Source organism: Paramormyrops kingsleyae, chromosome 1, assembly GCF_048594095.1.
Source record: "Paramormyrops kingsleyae isolate MSU_618 chromosome 1, PKINGS_0.4, whole genome shotgun sequence".
In the NCBI taxonomy this organism is placed as follows: domain Eukaryota; kingdom Metazoa; phylum Chordata; class Actinopteri; order Osteoglossiformes; family Mormyridae; genus Paramormyrops; species Paramormyrops kingsleyae.
Genome location: NC_132797.1, coordinates 21,245,238 through 21,270,661, shown reverse-complemented (window position 1 = coordinate 21,270,661; position 25,424 = coordinate 21,245,238). Strand labels below are relative to the sequence as shown.

The 25,424-nt window shown below is 44.5% G+C and overlaps 1 protein-coding gene across 2 annotated transcripts in view; it reads left to right on the top strand.

Moving 5' to 3' along the window:
• rbbp8 (retinoblastoma binding protein 8) overlaps nt 1-22,957 on the top strand; it is a 36,657-nt gene extending 13,700 nt beyond the window's left edge. For both annotated transcript variants that reach the window (XM_023807482.2, XM_023807485.2), the window contains exons 2-19: nt 1,250-1,474; nt 2,485-2,527; nt 3,802-3,897; nt 4,479-4,591; nt 5,707-5,779; nt 5,873-6,006; nt 6,289-6,390; nt 7,331-7,410; nt 7,927-7,988; nt 8,356-8,953; nt 9,740-9,854; nt 13,717-13,808; nt 14,235-14,343; nt 15,242-15,382; nt 15,460-15,523; nt 15,613-15,703; nt 20,969-21,110; nt 22,386-22,957. In XM_023807482.2, the coding sequence (XP_023663250.1) occupies nt 1,250-1,474; nt 2,485-2,527; nt 3,802-3,897; nt 4,479-4,591; nt 5,707-5,779; nt 5,873-6,006; nt 6,289-6,390; nt 7,331-7,410; nt 7,927-7,988; nt 8,356-8,953; nt 9,740-9,854; nt 13,717-13,808; nt 14,235-14,343; nt 15,242-15,382; nt 15,460-15,523; nt 15,613-15,703; nt 20,969-21,110; nt 22,386-22,483 (2,378 nt within the window). In that variant the 3' untranslated portion in view covers nt 22,484-22,957. The remainder of the gene's footprint in view (nt 1-1,249; nt 1,475-2,484; nt 2,528-3,801; nt 3,898-4,478; nt 4,592-5,706; nt 5,780-5,872; nt 6,007-6,288; nt 6,391-7,330; nt 7,411-7,926; nt 7,989-8,355; nt 8,954-9,739; nt 9,855-13,716; nt 13,809-14,234; nt 14,344-15,241; nt 15,383-15,459; nt 15,524-15,612; nt 15,704-20,968; nt 21,111-22,385) is intronic.
• The last annotated feature ends 2,467 nt before the right edge of the window (nt 22,958-25,424 follow it).

Below are 25,424 nucleotides of genomic sequence, written 5' to 3'. Positions count from 1 at the left end.
GAATTTTTCCACACTGAGTTAAATTGAGAGCCTCTTCTAGAAGGGTGAGTAGAGGTAACTCATATATTTTTTTTTTTTTTCCATTCATTTATTTATACTTTTTGTAAGCATGAATGATTATATTGTATTTTTAGCTTTTTCATTTTTAAGCTTGTCCATGTCTCTCATTTGTATGAGAGAGGAAAAATCTGAAATGTTAATTAAACTAACTCGCAGCAGGAGTAGGGCTGGTTTAGAGTTTAGAGCCAGTTTTCCTTATACTGGAAAAGTTACATGCATGTACTCTGTTGGTAAATGATTGTCCAGAGTGATCCGCGTGATGGAAGCAGTGGAGAAAACCAGGAACGGAGGCAGGCTCTGGGGTCTGTCTCGCCGCAGAGGCTGTGGCAGTGAGTGTCCGGCCCCGTGGGGTGTCTCATTAATGCCCCCGGAGGCAGGCAGGAGACGCCGGTCTGCTTTGATGTGCCGAGAGTCCGGATCTGGGCCAGAGTTTATTTTGCTGGCTCCCGGTCTTGTTCAGAGCCTGGCACAGGGTGTCTCACTCTATGAAAGTGCTTCAAGCATTTTTGCATGGAACGCTAATGAGGTGGGATTATGTTCGCCCCGTCACAGAGAGGAGGGGGCTTGGAGTAGGGGGAAGATTATTGAGAATGCTTGATGACCCCCCCCCCCCCCCCTTTGGAAATGAGGCTTAGAGTCTGGCTGTAACCCGAGCAATAGCTATCTCTAATCAAAGTCAGGTGTGCTGGGGCCACCCACAGCAAATCTGCTCTTCCGTGTTGCGTGTGTGTTTCTGCACAGTGCAGGTGCTGAACTGTAATCTGTGTTTAGTTTGGAGAAACACAGAAATAAGTGGCTACCCTGCTGGAGGCTGGAGACCTTGAGGGTGAACCAGTTTGACGCTCACTGGGCATTCTCAATGGGAGCTGTGGAAGGTGCTGCCTTTGTTTCTGCTAAGAAGTTCATGCAAACCGTGTGTGTGTGCGCGCGCGAGCGTATGTTTGTGTCTACACACATGCTCATCATGTGACCAAAACTGCATGTAAAGAGTGCATGTATGCATCTATCAGGCTCCAGTTTATCCCATGTTCCTGTCTTATATGGTGTTTTTCCGTCTCTACACACACGGCCATCATATCACATGCATGTGTATATGCATCAGGCTTCAGTTGTCCCCGTGTTCCTGTCTAACTCTCGCCTCCCTTATAAATGCATATGTTTTTTTTTTTTTTTTGTCCCCCTGTCACAGTGCCCCGCCCCCGGCCATCCCCCCGCCCCCCGTTCCCGCCTTTCGCACCCGAGTCACCCAGGTATGTGAGCTCCCGCTGGCCCAGAAGTGAAAGCATGAGCAGAGAGATGAGCAGCTCCGGCGCCGGTGGCGGTGGCAGCCCCAGCAGGCATAGCGACGTGCCGTGTGACCTCTTCAGGGAGCTGTGGATGCGCTTAAAGGAGAGCCATGATGGCGAGGTGCAAGGTGCGAGCGTAGACGCTGTCGGCAGCTCCTCGTTAATGTACATGTGCGTATATACTGTATGTACGATATATACATATGAATATACCTGTATACATACACACACACATTAATGTCCAAAGCAGGGGTAACGATACTGTGACATGTCTGCATCCTCATGCCCGGCCGTAGCTTTTCTGCCCCCTTCAATGGGACGCACTGTGTTTCCCCCCCGGCTGGGGGCAGATAGGGTTACATGGCACAGCCCAGTCGCCCCGCTGCCCGCTCCCCCCCGGGCTCAGGTTGCCTCGGGTCCGACTCGAACCGCCTGCGAGCACAGGCTTGGCTTTGTGTACATGCCCCCCCGCCCCCTCTGCTCTCTTGCATGGGCGTGGGCGTAGATTAAAGTGCACATTTCAGGGGGCTTAATTGCACCTGCATAATTGATTTGGTGAAAAGGGAACAGTTTTTTTTTTTTTTTCTCCCCCCAACCCTCTCCCCTTCCTTTTCTCATTCAGTCATGATTCCGATCTGCTGGGCTCTCACAGCTGCTGTAATGGGCCCCCCGAGATGAAAAGTAGTTCCTTTCCATGAAAAGAGTGTTTCAGCTCAGACTGGAGTCCATCTTTTCCCATGATTCCACCTGTCTGCCCATATCACATCCTCATTCAGAGCCCTTCTGTGCAGGGTGTATGGTTACCTCATTAGTGACTGGGCCATTTAGTTAACATCTTGGAGGTTTTCATTAAGCACACAATCGTTTGACTCAATTCGGATTATAGATAAATAGAAAGTAACCATTTTGGCGGACCATTTAAGATTTCCTTGCTTAAACAGATGACATGGAGATTCTCTGTATATTGGAAGAGTTTTAAACACTGTGGCTCGTTTTATAGCACATAAGTAAATTAATTCTTCCACGTTTGTATTTCAGGGTGTGTGTTGTGGCATCCAGTAATGGCCATGTGGTTTGTCATGATACAGATTTTTTACAGTGGAATAACTAATTACTGTTTTTCTGTTTTTATGCTCAGGACTTCAAGCAAAAATAAACAAGCTGAAAAAGGACCGATGTTTGTAAGTCTGACATTTCTGCTGTTCAACATATTCAGAATATTCACTATGCTTTTTGATATATATCATGTAACACATTTTGAATAGGGGTGGGGAAAACAAACAAATATGATTAATCATGATACTGGTTTTGACAATTCAATATTGTTTCACAAAATGCCATCTTCTTTATTTATGCCTTTTCTCTGTGACCTTGAGCATATTTTCGCCGAATTTTACTTACAATTAACCAGAAAAGGTTGTTATTACATGGTAAAGGACATTGTTATAACTACAGTACACTTTTGTTTGTTGGTTAAATAAAAACTCCATTGTTTGACATTGACCTTCGTTCATCTTTGACGTCGAATTGATTCTCAAAGAATTGTTCTAAATGTTTTAGCAAAAAGAAATCATATATCATAAATCGAATTGAGTGGATTTGAAATTGAATGAAATTGGACACTTGTGAACTGAAATCAGATTGTATTGTGAGGTCAGGACTGATTCACTTTGATTTCACTTCTCCGAGCATCTAACTGAAACTGGGCTGAGCACAGCACTCCTTTTTTCCAAACCTTTTCCCCATCTTTTGCCTGATGATAATTTGTAGGGCTTAAGGAATCATTTCTGGAATGCACCAGGTTTCCCATAGTATTTCATTGCTGCTGTAGTCTCTGTCTTTATAAATATGCAGTACTGCAGGGCTAGGAGGACACTTTTATCATCCTTCAGTGTCAAAGTCATTACTTTTTTCAGTCTTTCTTATAGTTATTTGTTTTTTTTTTTTTTTTTTTAATTGTTTTCCCCATTTCACCTGAACTTTGTTCAGGAACTGAGTTTAAAAATACACTAAGATCCCTCACAGTGCTTTATTTAATGTTTAAATTGGGGTGGTGATTTAAATGATTGCCTCGCTGCCTCTGTGACTTTTAGTGCACCCTTTCCGCTGAGCTCAATTATTTCTTCTCTGCTCATTATACAAGTATGTCATTGCAGATATAATAAGATTAAACCAAAAAAAAAAAAAGTGGGTTTCCTTATTGACCTTCCGCTGCGGCTGGTTTTGTGTGTCAAACCTGATACTGCGTCTCACAAAGACCTCTTTCAGGATGCAGCTTTCGCACAAGGAGGTGCTTAATGAGCGGGACCGCAGCGGGTCACAGGACGTAGCTACGTTTGTGGCTCATTCATTTTGTGACTGGGAGACGTCAGAAATTCCAATGCCCCCCCCCCCCCCCCCCCCCCCCAGTTTCTGGTCGTCCTACTTGGTGTCTGTCTGTTAACCTCCTCCTCAGAGATGCCCAGCGTCTGGAGGAGTTCTACAGCAAGAACCACCAGCTGCGGGAGCATCAGAAAGCCCTGCAGGAGAACGTAAAAGTGCTGGAGGACAGGTGCCTGCCCCGGCGTCACCGTGCCACCTGGTGGTCTGTCCGTACGCGTCTGCCGGTCTCTGAATCCTAGACTATAACATTTAATTTTATTCTATAGCTGAGACCCATTGCAAAGGCTGGAGTGGAAATATAGCTAACTATATATAATTGTTAATTGCGGATTGTGCCCTGCAACAATGAATGTAGCCAATGATTTACAAAGACAGTAATATAGTTACTGTAATACCTCACCATCTGGTATTCAGTGAATATTTAGTGCTGTTTGGTAATAGTGGCACTGGAAAATGTTTATCTTGCTGAGATCCAGGGAAAAACATTTATTTAATATTGAATAAAATGTTGATTTGACGGGAAGACTAAGTTGGCATGGTCATACCCCCAAACGTGGTGCATCTTAAAGCCCTAAGTGCCCTCTTTAAAGAGGAACAACACATGATGGCATGTACAGTAAGAGGGATGAATCAAAACATCTGTAGAGGACAGAAATGAACCACTGGATCTCAGCAGGATATATGTAACTGAGCTGTGGGTGTGAGTTTGTGTGTCAGGGATGTGACCCCCTCCCCCTTCTGGCAATGCAGACTGAGAGCGGGGCTCTGCGACCGCTGTGCCGTGACTGAGGAGCACATGAGAAAGAAGCAGGTGGAGTTCGAGAAGGTCAGGCAGCAGAACCTGCGGCTCATCACCGAACTCAGTGAGTGACATGAGAACGTCACTTTAATACACCCATCTTATGCGCCGGTGTTCCGCCAGACGTCCCGATCCCAGGGAGGGTTAACCGTACTGTCACCGCTGACTGGCTCTAAGCTAGCCCAGTGGCGCCTGCCGTGATCCCCTCTGATGCCATCACACCATCCGCGTGGTTATCATCCATGAGCTAAGAGCTGCCCAGCAAAATGTGGTGGCCGGACTTCTTAACTTTTGCAGACACGTTATTATCATTAAACTCTGTGATTATTCATAATAGCGGTGCGGCGTGACACTCTGCAGCTTAGGGCGCTGTGCCTGTGATTGGAAAGTCGCTGGTTCAAATCCCGCGGTCGGCGGAATAGTCACGTCACTGTTGGGCCCTTGGGCTTAACCTCTAGAGATGCCCAGGAGTGCCGGATAAATGCCTGATCTTGCCTCTGGATCTAAAGCACTGCGCTCACTTGTATATGCTGCGAAGGAGAGCAAGATGGGATATAGGAAAACTATAGAATCCCTGCCTGGTCTCATATGGTGAATAAAGTATGATCATCATTCCTTTATTGATACCAGACCTGGCAAATATCAGTTGGTTTACCAGCAGATATCACCTCATTGCCGTTTGAGTGGTTTACACTGCCTATACAGTCAAGCCTTCTCTGTAGACACACCCTCACGAAAGTTCAGGTCAGCCAGCCACACATCCTGCTCTTGGCAGAGCACTGCCATCTTCCAGTTTTATACAAGGAATGACTTCTTCCACGTCCAGAAAAACTGGTGTCCGCAAGGTGGCAGACTGATCCTGCCGCTCTGTCGCACTGAGCCGGTAAACCCTGCTGTCTGGAGGAATGTAGAGACCCAACGTCGCCCTTTTGGCCTCGGAAAGGCCACTTTTTTTGAGAAAGGAATCAAAAAGCTACATTGATGTGGCAAAAGAATAGTTTGCCTTTACATCTGTGATGCTGAATTTCATGTTAAGAAATTTTTTACAGTCATGAGCCACATAACATTTTGGTCAACGACGGACCGCGTTTACAACAGTGGTCCCATAAAATTATAACGGAGCAGAAAAATTTGTATCACCTAGCAGAGTTATCTGCCCTCCTCATTCTCCCATCTCAGTGAACGAGAGAAACAAGCTCCAGGATGAGAACCGCAAGCTGGTCCAGCAGCTGGAACGCCTGCGGAGCACGGGGTGAGCAGCGAGGCCCAGCCGCCGTCCGCCTCCTTCCCCAGCACCTTCGCTCCAATGCTTCCTCATGCCAGTGTTTCCCAAACGGCCCCAAAGGTGCGAGAGAGCCCAGGCAGAGCCGGAGGAGGGCGTGATCCCGGACTCCCCTCACCATCAGCCCGTCGTGCCCACCATGAACAGGATGCGGCGCAGGAAGGAAAATCGGCACGTGCGCTACGCTGAGAACCCGGGTATGTTCTCCTCGGGGTTAGGGAGGGAGCAGAATAGGCAGGTGGAACATGGTCATGAAATAAGAAATAAAATTTACAAAGCTAATTGCAGCTAACTAGTCTTACCAACAATTTGTGATTAAAACATTTTGGCAAAAAGCAGAGGTGGCGTGTTTTTATAATGACTAAGTGTGGTATTCAGTAAATCAGGGTTTTTGGTGGACAGCATTACAGATCTTGTGTCCCATGTTCTCGCGTGTTCCATGCCTGTGTTCAGTCGTGTTTATGCTTGGTTCTCTTCAGAGCTTGGCAGGGGCTTCTCCTCCCAGATGCCCTCCTCCTGCGGCCTTGCCGACGGTGTGCTGGTGCCGGAAACCTGCGCCATGGATGATTCCCCGCTTAAGAGTAAGAACGGCCCTCATTTCGTCATGACTCCAAACACGACTTGGCGGATTATGGGCTTTGTGGAGAGCTTTAGTGCAGTCTGCGGTGCTTCCTGCAGCCTCAGCTACTTCACAACTCAAAGCCTCTTAAGTTACGTTACAGTTACCGTACATGTTTTGTTGTAAGGTTTGAATTTGGACAGTGGTACTCATGTGTTAATTAAATTAAAGCTGATTCAACTTGATTCCAAGGGACTGTCAATAGAAAACCCATAATTAAGATGCCTAAAAAATTAAAATATGCTACTTTTAAAACCTTCGCTTGTATGTCATTATTATTTTCTGCGCTGGTGTGGTAACGGCTGGGGTGACCAGGGCAGCAGTGATGAGGAAGGCTGCAGTGAAAGCGCAGCTACAGCAGCCCCTGTAGGCACCAGTGCAGGATCTCTGCACACCTCACTGCCTCTGAGTGCTGCAATAGGAGCCACTGCACCTATCTTGCTGTACAGGCCATGTCCTGAGGCCACTCATTCACTTTGAAGGTGGGGGTGGGGTGGGGTGGGTCATTACGGTGGGGGTGTGGCATATTACCATGACAGGGGCAGAGTAGATCGGCTGGGCGGGGCAGGTCAGGTCAGCACAGTTTCCCTGTGCCACCTTTCTTCTGCTGACAGAGTAAACATCACCCTTTACATGTTCAGCCTCTGGTGCCCAGTGCTGGTAACTGAACTGCATGTCTGCTGTGCTCTGAATAATGTTCGGGTGGTTGTGAGTTCATGGGACAGAATCGCATGAAAACTAAACCCCGTTGTTCGACCAGATGATAGTAATGGGTGTTGTTACAATAGGAAATATGAAGGCGTATATGATTTGACCCTTGACCTCCTGTTCCTTGTCTTTCCCGCGAGTCTGTTCCTGTTCACCTCTTAGGGTCATGGCCCTGTCTGCACTTTGTGTCACAGACAGGTGTGTATCCCACGGCGACGGGCCAGGCGTCACCATGGTGGCTGAGACATGCCGCCTGGACGTCCCTGACGATGCAGTAAGCCAGCCGTACCTTGCAGCCGTGTCTCATTGTGCTGTTTCGAACATCTGCGTCCCCTGTCTCTTGATCTCATTCTCGAGGATGGCTAAAACATGCCCTTCTGCCACCACCTGTCAGGCATTCAGATCATCCATTTCCTTTTAGGTTAATTTCTTCTGTTTTATCACGCTCAAAACGACACCGTTGTGCTACACTTCATGGAACATTTTTCACTTAGAAAAAAGAAGAAACTTAGTGATGTTATTGTTATATAAAATGATACTGTGTCAAATTCTGATTGTATCTCTCTGTTGCCGGTATTTGATATAAGTTACTCCTGTGGAACAGGTTCTTGTAGTTTGAGATGGTATCAGTTTTAGGGCAGCTCATTGTAAGAGTCACCGAATACCTGTCTTACGAATGTGTTTAAGAAGAATAGCCTTTCAGATCATGTAAGTGAAGCTAGAAGTGATTTAGGTGGGTCGTCGATATAATAGCAGCTGGTACCATGTGCATTATGGTCTGTTGATGTAGGAATCACTGGAGAACATCAGCACCAAAGAGTACTTCGTGAAGAAAAACGAGAACGGCTCCAGGTATTTCTGCGATTTATGCATCCACGGCTAATTTAACTTGTTTGTTTTATAGCGGTCCAGCACACATTAATTAAGGAGTCAAATGATCATTGTAATTAGAGAGGACAATAGTAGTATTGCTGTTTTAAGGGCCAAGGGAGAATAAACTTTCTTAGCTGGAGGGACACACCCAGATACATCTCTGCGGAAATTCAATACCATAATGGGTTCGGCCCACAGCTCATATTGACAAGCGTTCATGTCAAATTAGCATGTAGCTGAATCGTGGAGTAGCGTTCGCAGCGCCCCAGGGGACTACACTCATGGCGGGTGTGGTAGCTTGAATTGAAAGGCTTGAAGTATATATCTTTTGTTGATGGTGTTGCAGGCAGGCTTCGACATCTCCGGACTCTTCCAGCGGTCTGGAACGGGCCCAGAACAATTCTCCAGTGCTTGAGAGGTCAATGAAGTTCCTGAAGACCAAAGATGACAGCTCTCCGTCAATTCTGAGAACCTATAAGCTGTGCCCTATGGAGCGAAACTCGCAGGTCAACTCACGCAACGCGCCCTTCAGAATCGGGACCCCCAGCAGGGTCTCTTCACCAAACAAGGAGTCCGGACTGACCTCGGGTCAGAACCAGGTTGTGGCCAGGCTGTTAGGGTTCGACTCCAAGAGAAGAAAGATAGCCCATAAGAACAGGGCTGATGGTGTTCCTGACAAGCCCCTCGATCTGTCAGACCGGCCTTCCAGCAGCTGCCAGCTGGGAAAGGAGACTGAGGCCAAGGATGTTCTCATGGCAGGCCAAGAGAAGCCTTCTGTGACCCAGCCAAAGGGCCTTAATGCCATCCGGGGGCCTGAGCATCCAGAGGACCAGGAGAACACCATCAACAGGTCCCCAGACCAGAATCTACACTCCGGGCCCTTCAAAGTGCCCTCCGCCCCCCCCTTCATCAGAACTATTATCCAGCACTTATTAGATGTCAAGGTAGGATTTGTAGGCAGATTCAGGTTTGGCTGTGAAGGTGACAAGATCTTGAATTTTGGTTCTGGTGCTGAGTTCCTAATGAACAGCCATTAACTGCAGTATTTGGTTGCCCTGTTCCACGCAGCATGAAAATGTGCCCAGGTTATTCCCACTATTCCTAGTGGAACGTAGACTGTTAGTCTTTGGTAACAGGAGTAGTAAAAGTCAAAGTTAAAGTAACTTTGTCATCTCAGCTCTGTGCAATTGGGTCATACGCTAAGATATAAAAACCACTAAAAAAAAACACCTGATTAGGTGGGAAACATTGTACAAATAGGCAATGGAATGTAATGGACAGATATTGGACACAAGCTAGTCTCTGTACTGGTAGAGATGGTTTTATTTCTTGCAGGAGTAAGAATCAGTTGAATGCTCCAAGTTGTTTACAGAACATTGATTACATAAGATATATGGTTAATAAATTTTGTGGGAAGTTGATTATTTTAAAAACCATTGGGAATATGTTTTCTGTTTAATGCATTCTCTGAAATATGTTCAGAATACTAATGTTGAAATGTACTCACAATTATTCGTATTACCTTTTCTCTATATTTGTTTCTACCTCCTTTCCTGTATCAGTGACAAACCAGGATTTTATAATACAGTGGCAGGGTGTAATTTCTATACAAATCTAAATGCATCTTACTAATATTTATAACGTATACAACATGACAAGGATAGCAATCAGTACGGAATAATTCTGTAGTTTGTGGTTAGCTTTTAACTGTTTGTCTATGTAATGGGCAGACCCCCGAGGAGCCAATCAGAAAGAAGACTTGCGTCAGCGTGGATTCTGAGAAAATGTCTGTGCTGCAGCCCAACCCATGTGCGCGGAGGAAGAGCCCTTCACGGGAACCTGACGGTACGGTACTGGCCTTCACGGGAGCCTGACGTTACTGGCCTTCACGGGAGCCTGGCGGTAGGGTACAGGCCTTCACGGGAGCCTGGCGGTAGGGTACAGGCCTTCATGGGAGCCTGGTGGTAGGGTACAGGCCTTCACGGGAGCCTGGCGGTAGGGTACTGGCCTTCACGGGAGCCTGGCGGTAGGGTACTGGCCTTCACGGGAGCCTGGCGGTAGGGTACTGGCCTTCACGGGAGCCTGGCGGTAGGGTACTGGACTTCACGGGAGCCTGGCGGTAGGGTACTGGCCTTCACGGAAGCCTGGCGGTGCGGTACTGGCCTTCACGGGAGCCTGGCGGTGCGGTACTGGCCTTCACGGGAGCCTGGCGGTGCGGTACTGGCCTTCACGGGAGCCTGGCGGTGCGGTACTGGCCTTCACGGGAGCCTGGCGGTGCGGTACTGGCCTTCACGGGAGCCTGGCGGTGCGGGGCGGGAGTTGGGCTCATGACCACACCACGTGACACATGTGCTATTATCTTTAAGTTTGACAAGTGTTACTTAAAATTTCAAACAGAACACAATTAAAAATTATAAGAAGGAAATTGTGGTAATTTAGACTACCATTTGTAAGCCTGAGGACCAATACCTGATGATTAAACACCAAAATGAAAGTCCACTTGTAGTCCAGTCATATTGTACAGTCCTAGGTAACCTATCTGAACGAGATGGTATGCAAATCCGCCTTTATTAACTGTGTATCTGGCGGTTCTTCACCTCCGCAGCCGTGCATTTAAAAACATATTTTATATTTTTATTAACCTTTCCATAAAGGCTATGGTTTGAGCATAATCGACACCGGAAGATGAATGTAATTTGACAAGCTATTTGTAGTACTATGAAGCAATGGGATTAAAACATGAGTATATAAATACAATATGTATTTGTAACTATTAAGAAAGCATTATTGGTGTGTAGGTACAGCTTTAGGATTGAAAGACTTCTGGGTGCTGCATGTTTCTGGCATGGGACTTCTCCACAATCTGCGTTGTTCGTACATCATTCACTCTTGGGTGCTAAATAGCTATCTAGCTAAATACATCACAAGACAGCTAGTCCAACAGAATACACCGTGAACTTTACGACACGTTTTACTATGCAAGTGTATTTTTAATGCATCCTGATGAAACTGGAAAAAATGAAAGGCTGTAGGGTAACAGATGGCTTAAAGTAGCTTTGATACGTACCATCGTTTCTGAATCACTTTTATGGGCTTTCACTTGGAGGCCAAACACTAAGTTAATTTTCAGCTATTAACTCATTTGTATGATTTTTTTCTTATTAATTCTGGAGACATTCCTTTATCATGGCCATTTTCTGCATCACTAAACTTTGTTTAATGGAATTATGGGGAACCAGTATAGTTTACCAGCACAGTGTTGCATTTCTAATTTCTATGTATTTATTTACGATTTTGCTTTTACTGTGGCTGTTTGTCCAGGCTTAGGATGTAGCCCATTCGTGTCACAGGTCTGTTTGACATCCATGACCTGGCTGTTCTCCGGTTTACTCATGAAAGCTGGTGCTGACAGTGAGTTTTCAGGCTCGTGAATCCAGCCCATTGTGCCCCTGATGGTTTATGCTCAGCATGTCTGGACCTGAGCGCGGGACGCGTACGGCTCGCCCCGACGCAGCTGCCGGTCCTGTCAGCCAGCGAGGCGGCGTGCGGCGGCGGCGGCTGGGAATTTACGGACCTGTTGGAGCTGCCGGTACTTGTGGGACACTCCTCCGCAGCCCATGGCAGGGCGGCGCTAGCGGAGGCTGCAGATCAGCCTTAAGGAAATCACACTGACTTTTGCCATAAACTTCAATTAAAATGGAGTTAGTGTGCTCTTTTTGTTTACTGCGACTGGGAATGTTTATCTCTCATCCATTTATACTCATACATCTATGAATGTAATTGTCAGCACCAAAAAGCAGTTGCCTATGTATTTTTGGGTGTGTTTTAAAGATTTTTTATTTATTTTTTAAATAATTTGTCCACGGTGAACATGCCGGTCACAGACGCTCTTATGGCACGCCTGCCTCATGGACCGCTCTTGTTTCTAAGCAGTGCTTCAAAGGACACGTTTCCCATGAAGCTCAGCTAGCTCTCCTCGCGTCATATTTCACATGGCAGGCCTCTGCCCTGCTTTATACGCACGCAAGTGCTCTAGTGCTGACGCGTGGCCTGTGTGTTAGTGAAACTGTTCGTTTTTAGTTGCCGAATTTTGAATAGTGATATTTATTCATCCTTGTGGGAAGCTTTCTTCTCACCTACCACATCTTGCTCTCCATGCAGGCGGGAGCAGGTGTGGGGGTGTCAGCCACAGGGTCACCCAGCATGCAGCTCCCTGGACCTGGGGCTTAAAGGCCTTGTTCAAGGGCCCATGACTATTCTGGCAAGGCTCAACCCAGCGACCTTGCAATCACAGACACAGAGGCTTAACTCCCTCAGTGACACACTGCCCCCCCAAATTGCCCTAATAGATGTTGTGGATACTTCTAGTTACTGATAGATGAACCTCCATAAGGGGCAGTATGAGGTTCTGCAGGTTATGCCCTCTGTGCTTACAGTCTTCTCCGGAACATCTGCTTTATTGTCACTGTAGCAGTTCTTGCAAGCGTGGAGCAGTAGAAGGACACAAAAAATACGTTTTGTGCTTTAGCCATGGGTGTAAATTACGATGGGGGGGATGTGGGGTTGTAACCGCCCCCCCCCCCCCCCCCCCCCCATAATCAAAACCAGCTAATACAACCCACCAATAATCATGTGTCCCCCTAAATGGGTGGAGACTATTTAGTTCAAACCAAAGTTCTGCCCTTGGTTTTAGCCCTTTACGTTTCATCTTGTTTCTGAACAGTGGATTGGCTAAGAACCACAGTTCATGCTTCACATGAGAATTCTAAAGCTCGCAAGACAATGTGAAAGAATGCAATTTGGAATAATGCGATCATGGATTCATCTCCATGTCTGCTAGAGGAAGCAGGCTTTGTTGATGAAATGTTCTGGAAAATGAGAGCTGTACTCATAACTGTGAATGTAGTGTATCACTCAGGAAAGGTGGACTTCTGCCATCCTGGTATCCCTCTTGTCCTCTCAGCTGGTCCTGTGTACCTCGGGGGAGCTGTGACATTTTCTGGGGTGGCGTAGCTTCGCGCTTCTGTTTCGTAGACATGCGTGACTTAGGCTGTAATATTATTGCAGAAAAAGCTTTTAAATTTGACAGTAAACGACTAAGGCTGTTGAAGATCATCTGTACAATCCGAAATCAGCATGTGGCCCTTCGGCCAGTCCGTGTTTAACATGGCACCCTGGGATTCCTCTCGGCCTAATCACTGATTTCTTGGGTAGCTCTGATGAATCGCTTGCCAGGAAGGGTTATGTTAACACATGGCCTTTCAGCGGATGCTGGTGGCTTGGGGTCATGGCGACGGGTGACAGACTGCGCACTGGGGCCACAGTTTTCACATGCAAACACACAGAGCTGACCTGCAAATTCCCTGTCTTTCAGTTCAGCTCAATGAACATTTTTAGAACACACACACACGCATTTATAAAAGTGGAAAACATAAGTGTACTGTGTGTGTGTGTGTTCTGGATGTACACACCTGCCCTATTCTATCTGGAATGCCCCCCTCTCCCCACCTCCCATGAAGTTGCACTGGATAAAATACTTGGAATATGGATGTTTATTATGATTATAATTATTGTTATGATAATGATGTAATAAAGCATACATGCTCTGCACAAGACACCTGACACTTCAACATGATGTCATCAGTTATGCACAGTGTGTTAAATGATTTGGTTTATGTGAGGTTCCTCTGTGTACACCTTTCCTCAGAAAAGTCATCCAAGGCGGTTGACCAGACGTGGAGCCTGGACCCGGGGGCAGCCCTGTCTCAGTACGCCATGGACACCCCCACTCACGCCACGGTGCTTAAATTTAGCCAGGCCGGAACACACCATATATCTGTGACAAAATGAATCATGAATCATAAACATCAGTTAGAACTGTAATGAACAAGACATGTACAATGTATGATGAAGGATTATAAATGTTAAATATAAACTACAGTTATTTTAAAGAATCCTAGAGCAACATAATTTTAACAGCTGACAGTAATTTAAATCAACTACTTAGGTAATTGATCTGACATAGGAAGCTCTATACACTTTCTCTACAGAGTGATTAAATTACCGACAGGATTTTCTGTACGATTTTTAGGCCAGCAGTTTAGTAACTCAGAGAGGTTTGGCGCCCTCTGCTGTTTGGTATAGTATTGCATTTCTTGGGGACCCATCCACAGGTGTTTCACTGTTGTGATAAGTGATGGGGTGCCTCTACCTGTCCTCTCTCAGGTGGATCCTCCAAGATTGGAGGGTGAGACGGTCGACACAGACTGCACCTTTGTAAGCCACAGTATGCTCCTGAAGGGCCTGAATCCGGATGAGGACCACCCCTGCACCGGTGCGTATGCTCTCAACATTCGCCAAGTCCGTGCTTTGGCAAACCCAGGAAGAGCCCTGCTTAGCTAATAGGATAATTGACTGTTATTTGCTTTGATGCTGAATGTTTACTAAAATATGTTCAGCGTTTAACAATTTGCCTTCCCCCTCTGGATCTGGATTGGTCTTCCCGTTTAAAGAAAAATATATGATAGAATAGAATAGAGAGACTTTGTTGTTTCTTGAGGGGAAATTCTATTTTCGTCTACTCCAGCTTGCTTTTGATGAGACACACAGACACATACACAGGGGAGAGTAGGCTTGGGGGTCACTGCATAGAGTCAACTAGTGTGCAGCACACACAACCCTGGAAGTTAAGGGTTCTACTCAAGGGTCAACGGACACGTGACTAATCGGCCGAGTCCTTCAGTTTCCTCCTGCTGCCCAAAGACGTGCCTTTAAGCTGATTGGCTGCCCAAAGACGTGCCTTTAAGCTGATTGGCTGCACTTAGATGGGTGAATGTCAGGGGAGCCTCAGGCGAGCCTGACATTCTGACAATCAGAACTGGACTGAAAAACAGGTTTTGGTTCAATTTGTCTAGTTAGAAGTCTGTGTGTTTTAAGAGTGTCACTCCGTTTAAAGGTTTTTTTTTTTCTTTTTTTCTTTAATTTGAACATCGGCTGGTAAGATAAATAACCTAAGGAACATTTACCATTGCAACTTTGCTTTATAGTTTGTTTTAGACCAGAAATAGCAGCAGGGTACAAGGCTTATTGCTAATGCATGTGATAATTCTCGCTATAAAGCAACATAAACCCTATGGAATAATCATCTACTCTTTAGCACGAACAGGCCCATGGTAATCCGAGTGACCGAAGAGAGTAAACCTTACTGTGCCTATCTGATTTTCCCCGGCAAGGAATTGGCCAGAAAGCCAATGACAGCTTGGAGCAGCTATTTGACAAGACGGCGTATGGGGAATACGAGTCATGCCATCAGGAGGATGGGGAGCGGCCACAGCCAGAGGAAGAGGAGGAGGCCGAGGAAGGGCCTGTGGACGGTGAGCATTTTCCTCCAGCACTGCTGTGAGAAGCCATCCACAGAAACACTTTAAAGTGACCAGGTGAACCTTTTCAGATCTGCCTGCTTGCACTACAGAGGAGGAGGAAAAAGTGAAAACCGCTGGAAATCACGGCACCAGGTAAGGCAGAGACTTGTGACCTGCTGGCTCAGGGCGTTCCAGTGAGTCATAGCCATCTCAGCACGATCTACCATCCTCTCTTCCCACAGGACCAATGCATCTTTTGCTCACGTGGAGGTGGTACGGAAGAAGGATGAGAGGAGGAAATTAAAAGGGCACACGTGCAAAGAGTGCGAAATCGTGAGTATGAGAAAGAGGAACAAGAGAATGAAGCTGGAGGGGCACACATGCAAAAAGTCTGACGTAGTGAGTATGAGAAAATAGAAAGAGGTGGAAGCCAAAAGATACACAGGCAAAGAGTGTTAAATAGTGAGTGAGAGAAGGATGAGACAAGAAAGCAGAAAACGCACACATGCAAAGAATGTGAAATAGTGAGTATGAGAATGAGGAACAAGAGGAGGAAGTAGAGATGCAAAGAGTGTGAAACGGGGACTGTGAGAAGGAAAGACGAGGAGGACTGAAGGGGAACACGTGTAAACAAAATTGAGGGCAAGGGGGGAGGCCAAATGGCACACGTGCAACGAATGTGAAATAGTGAGTATGAGAAAAGGACAAGAGTGGGAAACAGAAGGGGCACATGTGCAAGTAGTGTGAAATAGTATGATGAAGGAATAGAGGAGGAAGCGAAAAGGCAGACATGCAAAGAGTGTGAAATAGTGTGTGAGAAAGAAGGACAAGAGGAGAAAGAAGAGGTACATGTGCAATAAGTGTGAAATATTAAGTATGAGAATGGAGGAAGTAAGGAGAAAGCAGAAGATGCACACATGTAAGTGGTGTGAAATAGTGAGTATGAGAAAGAAGGACAAAAGGAGAAAGCAGAAGGGGAACATGTGCAAATAGTGCAAAAAGGTGAGTATGAGAATGAAGGATGAGGAGGAAGCAGAAGTGTTACACATGCAAAGAATGTGAAATAGTGAGTATGAGAACGAGGAACAAGAGAAGCCAAAAGGCACACATACAAAGAGGGTGAAATAGTGAGCATGAGACGAAAAAGCAGAAGTCGCACAGGTGCAAAGAATGTGGCATAATGAGTGTGAAAGAGGAACGAGAGGAGAAGCCAGAAGACACATGCAAATCACGTGAAACAGTGAGTATGAGAAGGAAGGATGAGACAAGAAAGCAGAATCACACACACGTAAAGAATGACATGAGAACGAGGAACGAGAGGAAGCAGATGTCACACATGCAAAGCATGTGAAATTGTGAGTATGAGAATGAAGGAGGAGAGGAGCAAGCGAAAGACGCACACATGCAAATCATTTGAAATAGTGAGTATGAGAAAATAGGAAGTGGAGGAAGCCAAAAGGCACACATGCAAAGAATGTGAAATAGTGAGTATGAGAACGAGGAACGAGAGGAGAAAGCAGGAGCACATGTGCAAAGAATGTGAAATAGTATGAAAAAGGACGAGAGGAGAAAGCAGGAGCACATGTGCAAAGAATGTGAAATAGTATGAAAAAGGACGAGAGGACACATGCAAAGAATGTGAAATAGTGAGTATGAGAACGAGGAACGAGAGGAGAAAGCAGGAGCACATGTGCAAAGAATGTGAAATAGTATGAAAAAGGACAAGAGGACACATGCAAATAATGTGAAATAGTATGAAAAAGGACGAGAGGAGAAAGCAGGAGCACATGTGCAAAGAATGTGAAATAGTATGAAAAAGGACAAGAGGACACGTGCAAAGAATGTGAAATAGTATGAGAACGAGGAACGAGAGGACACATGCAAAGAATGTGAAATAGTGAGTATGAGAACGAGGAACGAGAGGAGAAAGCAGGAGCACATGTGCAAAGAATGTGAAATAGTATGAAAAAGGACAAGAGGACACATGCAAAGAATGTGAAATAGTATGAAAAAGGACAAGAGGACACATGCAAAGAATGTGAAATAGTATGAGAACGAGGAACGAGAGGAGAAAGCAGGAGCACATGTGCAAAGAATGTGAAATAGTATGAAAAAGGACGAGAGGACACATGCAAATAATGTGAAATAGTGAGTATGAGAACGAGGAACGAGAGGAGAAAGCAGGAGCACATGTGCAAAGAATGTGAAATAGTATGAAAAAGGACAAGAGGACATGTGCAAGGATGTGAAATAGTATGAGAACGAGGAACGAGAGGACACATGCAAAGAATGTGAAATAGTATGAGAACGAGGAACGAGAGGAGAAAGCAGGAGCACATGTGCAAAGAATGTGAAATAGTATGAAAAAGGACAAGAGGACACGTGCAAAGAATGTGAAATAGTATGAGAACGAGGAACGAGAGGAGAAAGCAGGAGCACATGTGCAAAGAATGTGAAATAGTATGAAAAAGGACGAGAGGACACATGCAAAGAATGTGAAATAGTGAGTATGAGAACGAGGAACGAGAGGAGAAAGCAGGAGCACATGTGCAAAGAATGTGAAATAGTATGAAAAAGGACAAGAGGACACATGCAAAGAATGTGAAATAGTATGAGAACGAGGAACGAGAGGAGAAAGCAGGAGCACATGTGCAAAGAATGTGAAATAGTATGAAAAAGGACAAGAGGACACATGCAAAGAATGTGAAATAGTATGAGAACGAGGAACGAGAGGAGAAAGCAGGAGCACATGTGCAAAGAATGTGAAATAGTATGAAAAAGGACGAGAGGACACATGCAAAGAATGTGAAATAGTGAGTATGAGAACGAGGAACGAGAGGAGAAAGCAGGAGCACATGTGCAAAGAATGTGAAATAGTATGAAAAAGGACAAGAGGACACATGCAAAGAATGTGAAATAGTATGAGAACGAGGAACGAGAGGAGAAAGCAGGAGCACATGTGCAAAGAATGTGAAATAGTATGAAAAAGGACAAGAGGACACATGCAAAGAATGTGAAATAGTATGAGAACGAGGAACGAGAGGAGAAAGCAGGAGCACATGTGCAAAGAATGTGAAATAGTATGAAAAAGGACAAGAGGACACGTGCAAAGAATGTGAAATAGTATGAGAACGAGGAACGAGAGGACACATGCAAAGAATGTGAAATAGTATGAGAACGAGGAACGAGAGGACACATGCAAAGAATGTGAAATAGTATGAGAACGAGGAACGAGAGGAGAAAGCAGGAGCACATGTGCAAAGAATGTGAAATAGTATGAAAAAGGACAAGAGGACACGTGCAAAGAATGTGAAATAGTATGAGAACGAGGAACGAGAGGAGAAAGCAGGAGCACATGTGCAAAGAATGTGAAATAGTATGAAAAAGGACGAGAGGACACATGCAAAGAATGTGAAATAGTGAGTATGAGAACGAGGAACGAGAGGAGAAAGCAGGAGCACATGTGCAAAGAATGTGAAATAGTATGAAAAAGGACAAGAGGACACATGCAAAGAATGTGAAATAGTATGAGAACGAGGAACGAGAGGAGAAAGCAGGAGCACATGTGCAAAGAATGTGAAATAGTATGAAAAAGGACAAGAGGACACATGCAAAGAATGTGAAATAGTATGAGAACGAGGAACGAGAGGAGAAAGCAGGAGCACATGTGCAAAGAATGTGAAATAGTATGAAAAAGGACAAGAGGACACGTGCAAAGAATGTGAAATAGTATGAGAACGAGGAACGAGAGGAGAAAGCAGGAGCACATGTGCAAAGAATGTGAAATAGTATGAAAAAGGACGAGAGGACACATGCAAAGAATGTGAAATAGTGAGTATGAGAACGAGGAACGAGAGGAGAAAGCAGGAGCACATGTGCAAAGAATGTGAAATAGTATGAAAAAGGACAAGAGGACACATGCAAAGAATGTGAAATAGTATGAGAACGAGGAACGAGAGGAGAAAGCAGGAGCACATGTGCAAAGAATGTGAAATAGTATGAAAAAGGACGAGAGGACACATGCAAAGAATGTGAAATAGTATGAGAACGAGGAACGAGAGGACACATGCAAAGAATGTGAAATAGTATGAGAACGAGGAACGAGAGGAGAAAGCAGGAGCACATGTGCAAAGAATGTGAAATAGTATGAAAAAGGACGAGAGGACACATGCAAAGAATGTGAAATAGTGAGTATGAGAACGAGGAACGAGAGGAGAAAGCAGGAGCACATGTGCAAAGAATGTGAAATAGTTTGAAAAAGGACAAGAGGACACATGCAAAGAATGTGAAATAGTATGAAAAAGGACGAGAGGAGAAAGCAGGAGCACATGTGCAAAGAATGTGAAATAGTATGAAAAAGGACGAGAGGACACATGCAAAGAATGTGAAATAGTATGAGAACGAGGAACGAGAGGAGAAAGCAGGAGCACATGTGCAAAGAATGTGAAATAGTATGAAAAAGGACGAGAGGACACATGCAAAGAATGTGAAATAGTATGAAAAAGGACAAGAGGACACATGCAAAGAATGTGAAATAGTATGAAAAAGGACAAGAGGACACATGCAAAGAATGTGAAATAGTATGAAAAAGGACAAGAGGACACATGCAAAGAATGTGAAATAGTATGAAAAAGGACAAGAGGACACATGCAAAGAATGTGAAATACTATGAAAAAGGACAAGAGGACACATGCAAAGAATGTGAAATACTATGAAAAAGGACAAGAGGACACATGCAAAGAATGTGAAATACATAGTATGAAAAAGGACAAGAGGACACATGCAAAGAATGTGAAATAGTATGAAAAAGGACGAGAGGACACATGCAAAGAATGTGAAATAGTGAGTATGAGAGGAGAAAGCAGAAGAGGCACACGTGCAAAAAGAGTGTGACAGTGTGAGAAAGAAGGACTGTAAGGAAAAGGGGCATGAGTGAGTATGAGAAAGAAGGATGAGCGGCAGAAGGGGCACATGTGCAAAGAGTGAAATAGTGAGTAAGGAAAAAGATGGAAGAGAGGAGGAAGCCAAAATGCAGCATACATACAAAAAGTGTAAAAAAAAAAAAGTGACGAGCGTGACAAGGAAGAGAGGCGCAAACAACTGTGACACGTGCAAAGAGTATGAAATGGTGAATATGAGAAAGAAGGAAGAGAGGAGGAAGTCAAGATGTGTGCAAAGAGTGCCAAATGGTGAATCGATTGTTGATTGCCCTGTGCGTTTAAATGTGGACGGGGAGTAGTGAACCACTAAACACAGTGTGAGAACACCACTTTAGCAAACTGCCACACTGGTACATTTTACAGTGCATCAGTATTTATTCTTGTTGGCAAAAAGAACGACTTGAATAAAACTGTAGTTTTTGCAGTTTTATCTTAAAACCTTAACAATCCCAGCGTTCATTGCATAAAGAAGCCGTTCCCCAGTCAGTTACCTAAATCCTTTTATCTGTCCATAACAAATCCTGAATGATGCTGAGAACTTCAGGTTCCCTCCTGGAATGCAGTGATGGGGTTACCTGTCAGATGAGTCGTGATCTCCATCTTGAATTCATGAATGGACGTGCTCAGAAAGTGCAGTAACGCGTTACCATTGCCACAGTATTATGCAGACCTGCCGGAGGAGGAGAGGCAGAAGAAGCTGTCGGCCTGCTCCCGGCACCGTTTCCGGTACATCCCCCCCTCTACACCAGAGAATTTCTGGGAGGTGGGCTTCCCTTCGACACAAACCTGCGTTGAGCGAGGTATTTGACCAACATACTCATTCAGCATCTTTCTCTGTCGGAGTCCATTTTAATTGCAATTTTTAAAATACATGGGTAGGACAAATTTGTAACCCATCTCTAAGTAAACTAGAAATGCTCAATGGATATTTGGTTGTTTTCTGAGAGGAACTACCGTCTTATCCACTGAGTGAATTCCAAATGGTAAGAACAATGACAATGAGTTTAAAGACTGAGTTTGAAAAGCAATAAACCCTGTGTGATACATCAGTAAAAGGAGAAATAGCTAAATGTGTGTCACAGAAAGAACATCTTCATTAGTTAGGAGCCAGGTTTTTAGAGTAGTGATACTGTATTCACTGTATGATACTGTATTCACCGCTATGGGGAAACCGGGTAGTTTTCACATCTCATCTGGCTCTCCATGAGACGCAGTACTGTGCAAAAGTCTTAGGCAGTTAAGGAATGCTTCACCAGAATAATCTGGGAAGTAAGTGTATAATTTCTCAGGGAAAAAAAACACTTCAACATTAGAAAATATGCAAATTACCAGTAACATAATAAAAACTAACAAGAATTTCTTCTTTTCTCCAAAAAAGTTACTGATATCCAGTTGGATGGCTTGATGGAACACTGCTTCAGTTCCTGAACCTCTCCTCAGAGACACCTCAGTCATTCCATGCATTTGTTCAATTTTACCCCTAATTAATTTAAATAGCTAAATAACATGAGGTATTGATTAGCCAAACAACGTATGCTAATGCTGGAGTGGGTGTGCTGCTGGGTGTATTGGATGGTTTTCAAATTGCTAAGCTAACAAACATAAAGTCGTAGTCTTTGCTGACTTTTGCCCAGTACTGTATATAACTGGTGAGAGCAAGTTTTGGGATCACAGTGCAGGCTCAGCCAGCATGCAGGACCCCTGAAGCAAGTCCGTTTAAAGCCTTCCTCAGTGACATCACTTCACCGCCTACAGCAGGGGTGTCAGACTGCAGTCCTGGGGGGCCGGAGCCCTGCACATTTTTGGGTTTCCTCTCATTTAACACACCTGATTCAACTCCTTGTGCTGATTACCACACAGCTCTTGAGCTGAATCATTTGTGGTGGAACAGGGAAAGAACTAAGCTACACAGGGCTCCGGCCCTCCAGGACTGCAGTTTGACACCCCTGACCTACAGGATTTGAACCGACAACCTTCCGTTAATGAGCACAGAGTCCTGACACACAGAGCCACACGCCCCCTTATACATTACGTGTTTGACACTCTAGAATGATGGATCCCTTTTTATTCTTCAGGGTATATCAGAGAAGACAATGAGCCGGAGCAGCGAATGAGAAGGAGACGACCATACAATGCAACCTTCTCCCCCAAAGGAAATAAGCAGGAGACGTAGCTGTCAGCAGGCGGACAAAACCCGAAAGCACATCGCTTGTGGTAGTGAAACCCGGGGCGCTGAACCAAACCACTGAAGTTTAGACTGGATACACATTCTGCTACCTTCATTTCAGACTTGCGGTGGTGTACAACGAAAAATAAGACTTGCACTCTGTGAGAGCGAATGGATACAGTGAATCATTTCAAAACAAGATGGCAGTATTACTTTGTGGGCCATGCTTTGCATTAAGATTGGTGTCTTTAAAACTCTTGATTGAAAATTCAACAAACGTTGCTCCGGTAGAGCAGTGCAAATGACAGTGACTGTATGCCAGAAAAGTCTATCAGTGTCCTCATGTTTTTACTTTCCAGTATGTGTCCCTGCTTTTTGACTGTAATTGCTGATTTGTTTTATGTGTCAGTTCACGTAAAACTGTAGATAAACAGTAGATTACCATTTAAGAATTTTGAAATAAAAGAATCACAATACCAATTTCATTTGAAGTCGGACTCTGTGACCAGGCTGGTGTGTGTCGCTGAAAGAAGTGTCCACGTATTGACCTTTCGCCCCAGATCCAGTGCCACTTCAGTTTTGTTATGATTTAATCTGGATACATTTTATTTTAAATCAATATTTTAAGAAATTAAATGAGAATTATTTGTAAGCAGAGTTTAGCAGACAGGATTATTCAAACGTCATTTGAAAATGTTGTTTACTGTATGTGCATGCACATTTATATATTTGTCGTGTATTACTACTGAACAGTATGATTATTTTATATTTGTATAAACAAAGGACAAAGGGAAGTCAAGTTTCCCTTTGGGACTGCAACATGAAGAGGTCGAAGAGTGTAAATGCAGAGTTACAATGTACATCACTACATCTTTGGATGGCCAAATTATAGAGGATGAAATATTCAGACCAGAATCCGATAAGGTACCCAGGGGTCCGTGTAAGGTCTTCCTGCTGGAGTCCCGGAGGGCCAGCCTACGCCTGCGTCTGTATAACTACTCCCTGAAATCCCAGTTAAAGGCTGCTTATTGTGTAACTGGGCTAAAGGTCATCATCTTCTCACTGTGGCATTAAGTATTATAAATATTACATTCCAGAGTACTGAAAAGGATTTTACTCGTTCCATCAGCTCTAATGGTTTTAATAGTTTGGTTTATAATTCATTTGGAATTTCCTTCATTAATATTTGCTGTAAATTGCAATGGACCAGTGAAACTAACTCCCTATGTTTACAGCTCTGTAATCTCATATTTAGTGCTTCTGGGCTGAAAACTTGACCATTTAAGGCAGGGGTGGCCAATCTTATCTGCAAAGGGCCGGTGTGTATGCGGGTTTTCGCTGCAACTCCCTAATTAGATTACTAATTAGAGGACTGATTGGATGAAGAGTCCTCACACCTGGGTTTGAACCGCTGACCTACAGGTTATCCCAAAAACCTGCATACACACCGGCCCTTTGTGGTCTCCCCTGATTTAAGACCACATCTACTATAATGCAAAAGAATCAGTACACCAATTTATGTTCCAAAGCTAAGATTAATTTGGCTAAAAGGCATAATATAAACCACAGAGAGAAATTCAGAACATCAAGGTGTCCATTTGCTGGTTACAGTCCACTATTGAGAAATCCGATTAAGCTTTCTACTCAGGTGCCTGAAACCTGGAAAAAAGTAGGACATATATCACTGGGAGGCAATACATGACTACTGGGATAAACTAATTGGATGCGGGAAAGGTTACCATGGAAATAACTTGATTGATCACATCCTTTTTTTTTCCAAGGCTAAAAAGGCTTCAAAATATTTTTGTGCAGGTTTATCAGTTTGGAAGTTGGGGTCTTTTTACAGTAAATAATAAACACCAAATACAGGTCTCTGTGAAACTATTAAAAATACAATTTTAACTACTGTATTTACTGGCATTATCTGTTAAAATGTCTTCAGCATTTCAGTCTGTATCCTATTCAGAGCCTGGATTTTTTCCTTCGGTTTCTAACCTCTCCCTGACCTCGACATTGCATGGTCTGTCAAGCTATAGTTCAGTAGATCTCCTCAAGGTGTGTCTGTAGCTCTGTCGGAATAAGTTTATAAGCAGAGCAGGACTATGCTTAGTGACAGTTATTAAATAAAGCATAATTGCGAAAGATTCATTGCTGATTGTTAAACACGTGTCAGGATTAAAACTTATTTGTGCTTTCAATGAATTTTCCTCAACTTTTTTTTTTAGTTTTTCCCATGTCAATTACAACAGTAGACGGACTTGCATCGAGGGAAAAAAAACACAGCGATTAAATTTTATATAGCTGTTGCGGTGACGAGTGCATAGGTTTCTGAGAGAACCCTGAACCGTATTTGTGGAAAGGAAAATTTTCATTTTAAAAAGCAAAGAATAAATACTTGAATGTGATAAACAGGATAAATTCCAGCCCCAGCTGAACTTCAGCGTACTTCACGTAGCTGATTTGCATAAAACAAAATCAAGTAGCAGGTGACACAGTAACCTCACACTTCCTTTCACATCCCACCCCTGGCTACACAGTAACCTCACACTTCCTTTCACATCCCACCCCTGGCTACACAGTAACCTCACACTTCCTTTCACATCCCACCCCTGGCTACACAGTAACCTCACACTTCCTTTCACATCCCACCCCTGGCTACACAGTAACCTCACACTTCCTTTCACATCCCACCCCTGGCTACACAGTAACCTCACACTTCCCTTCACATCCCACCCCTGGCTACACAGTAACCTCACACTTCCTTTCACATCCCACCCCTGGCTACACAGTAACCTCACACTTCCTTTCACATCCCACCCCTGGCTACACAGTAACCTCACACTTCCTTTCACATCCCACCCCTGGCTCTATGCGTGAGGAGTCTGCATGTTCTGTGTTTCAGCAAGTCTCCTGTCACTACCTGGCAGCCACAGATTGCCTGTAGTTA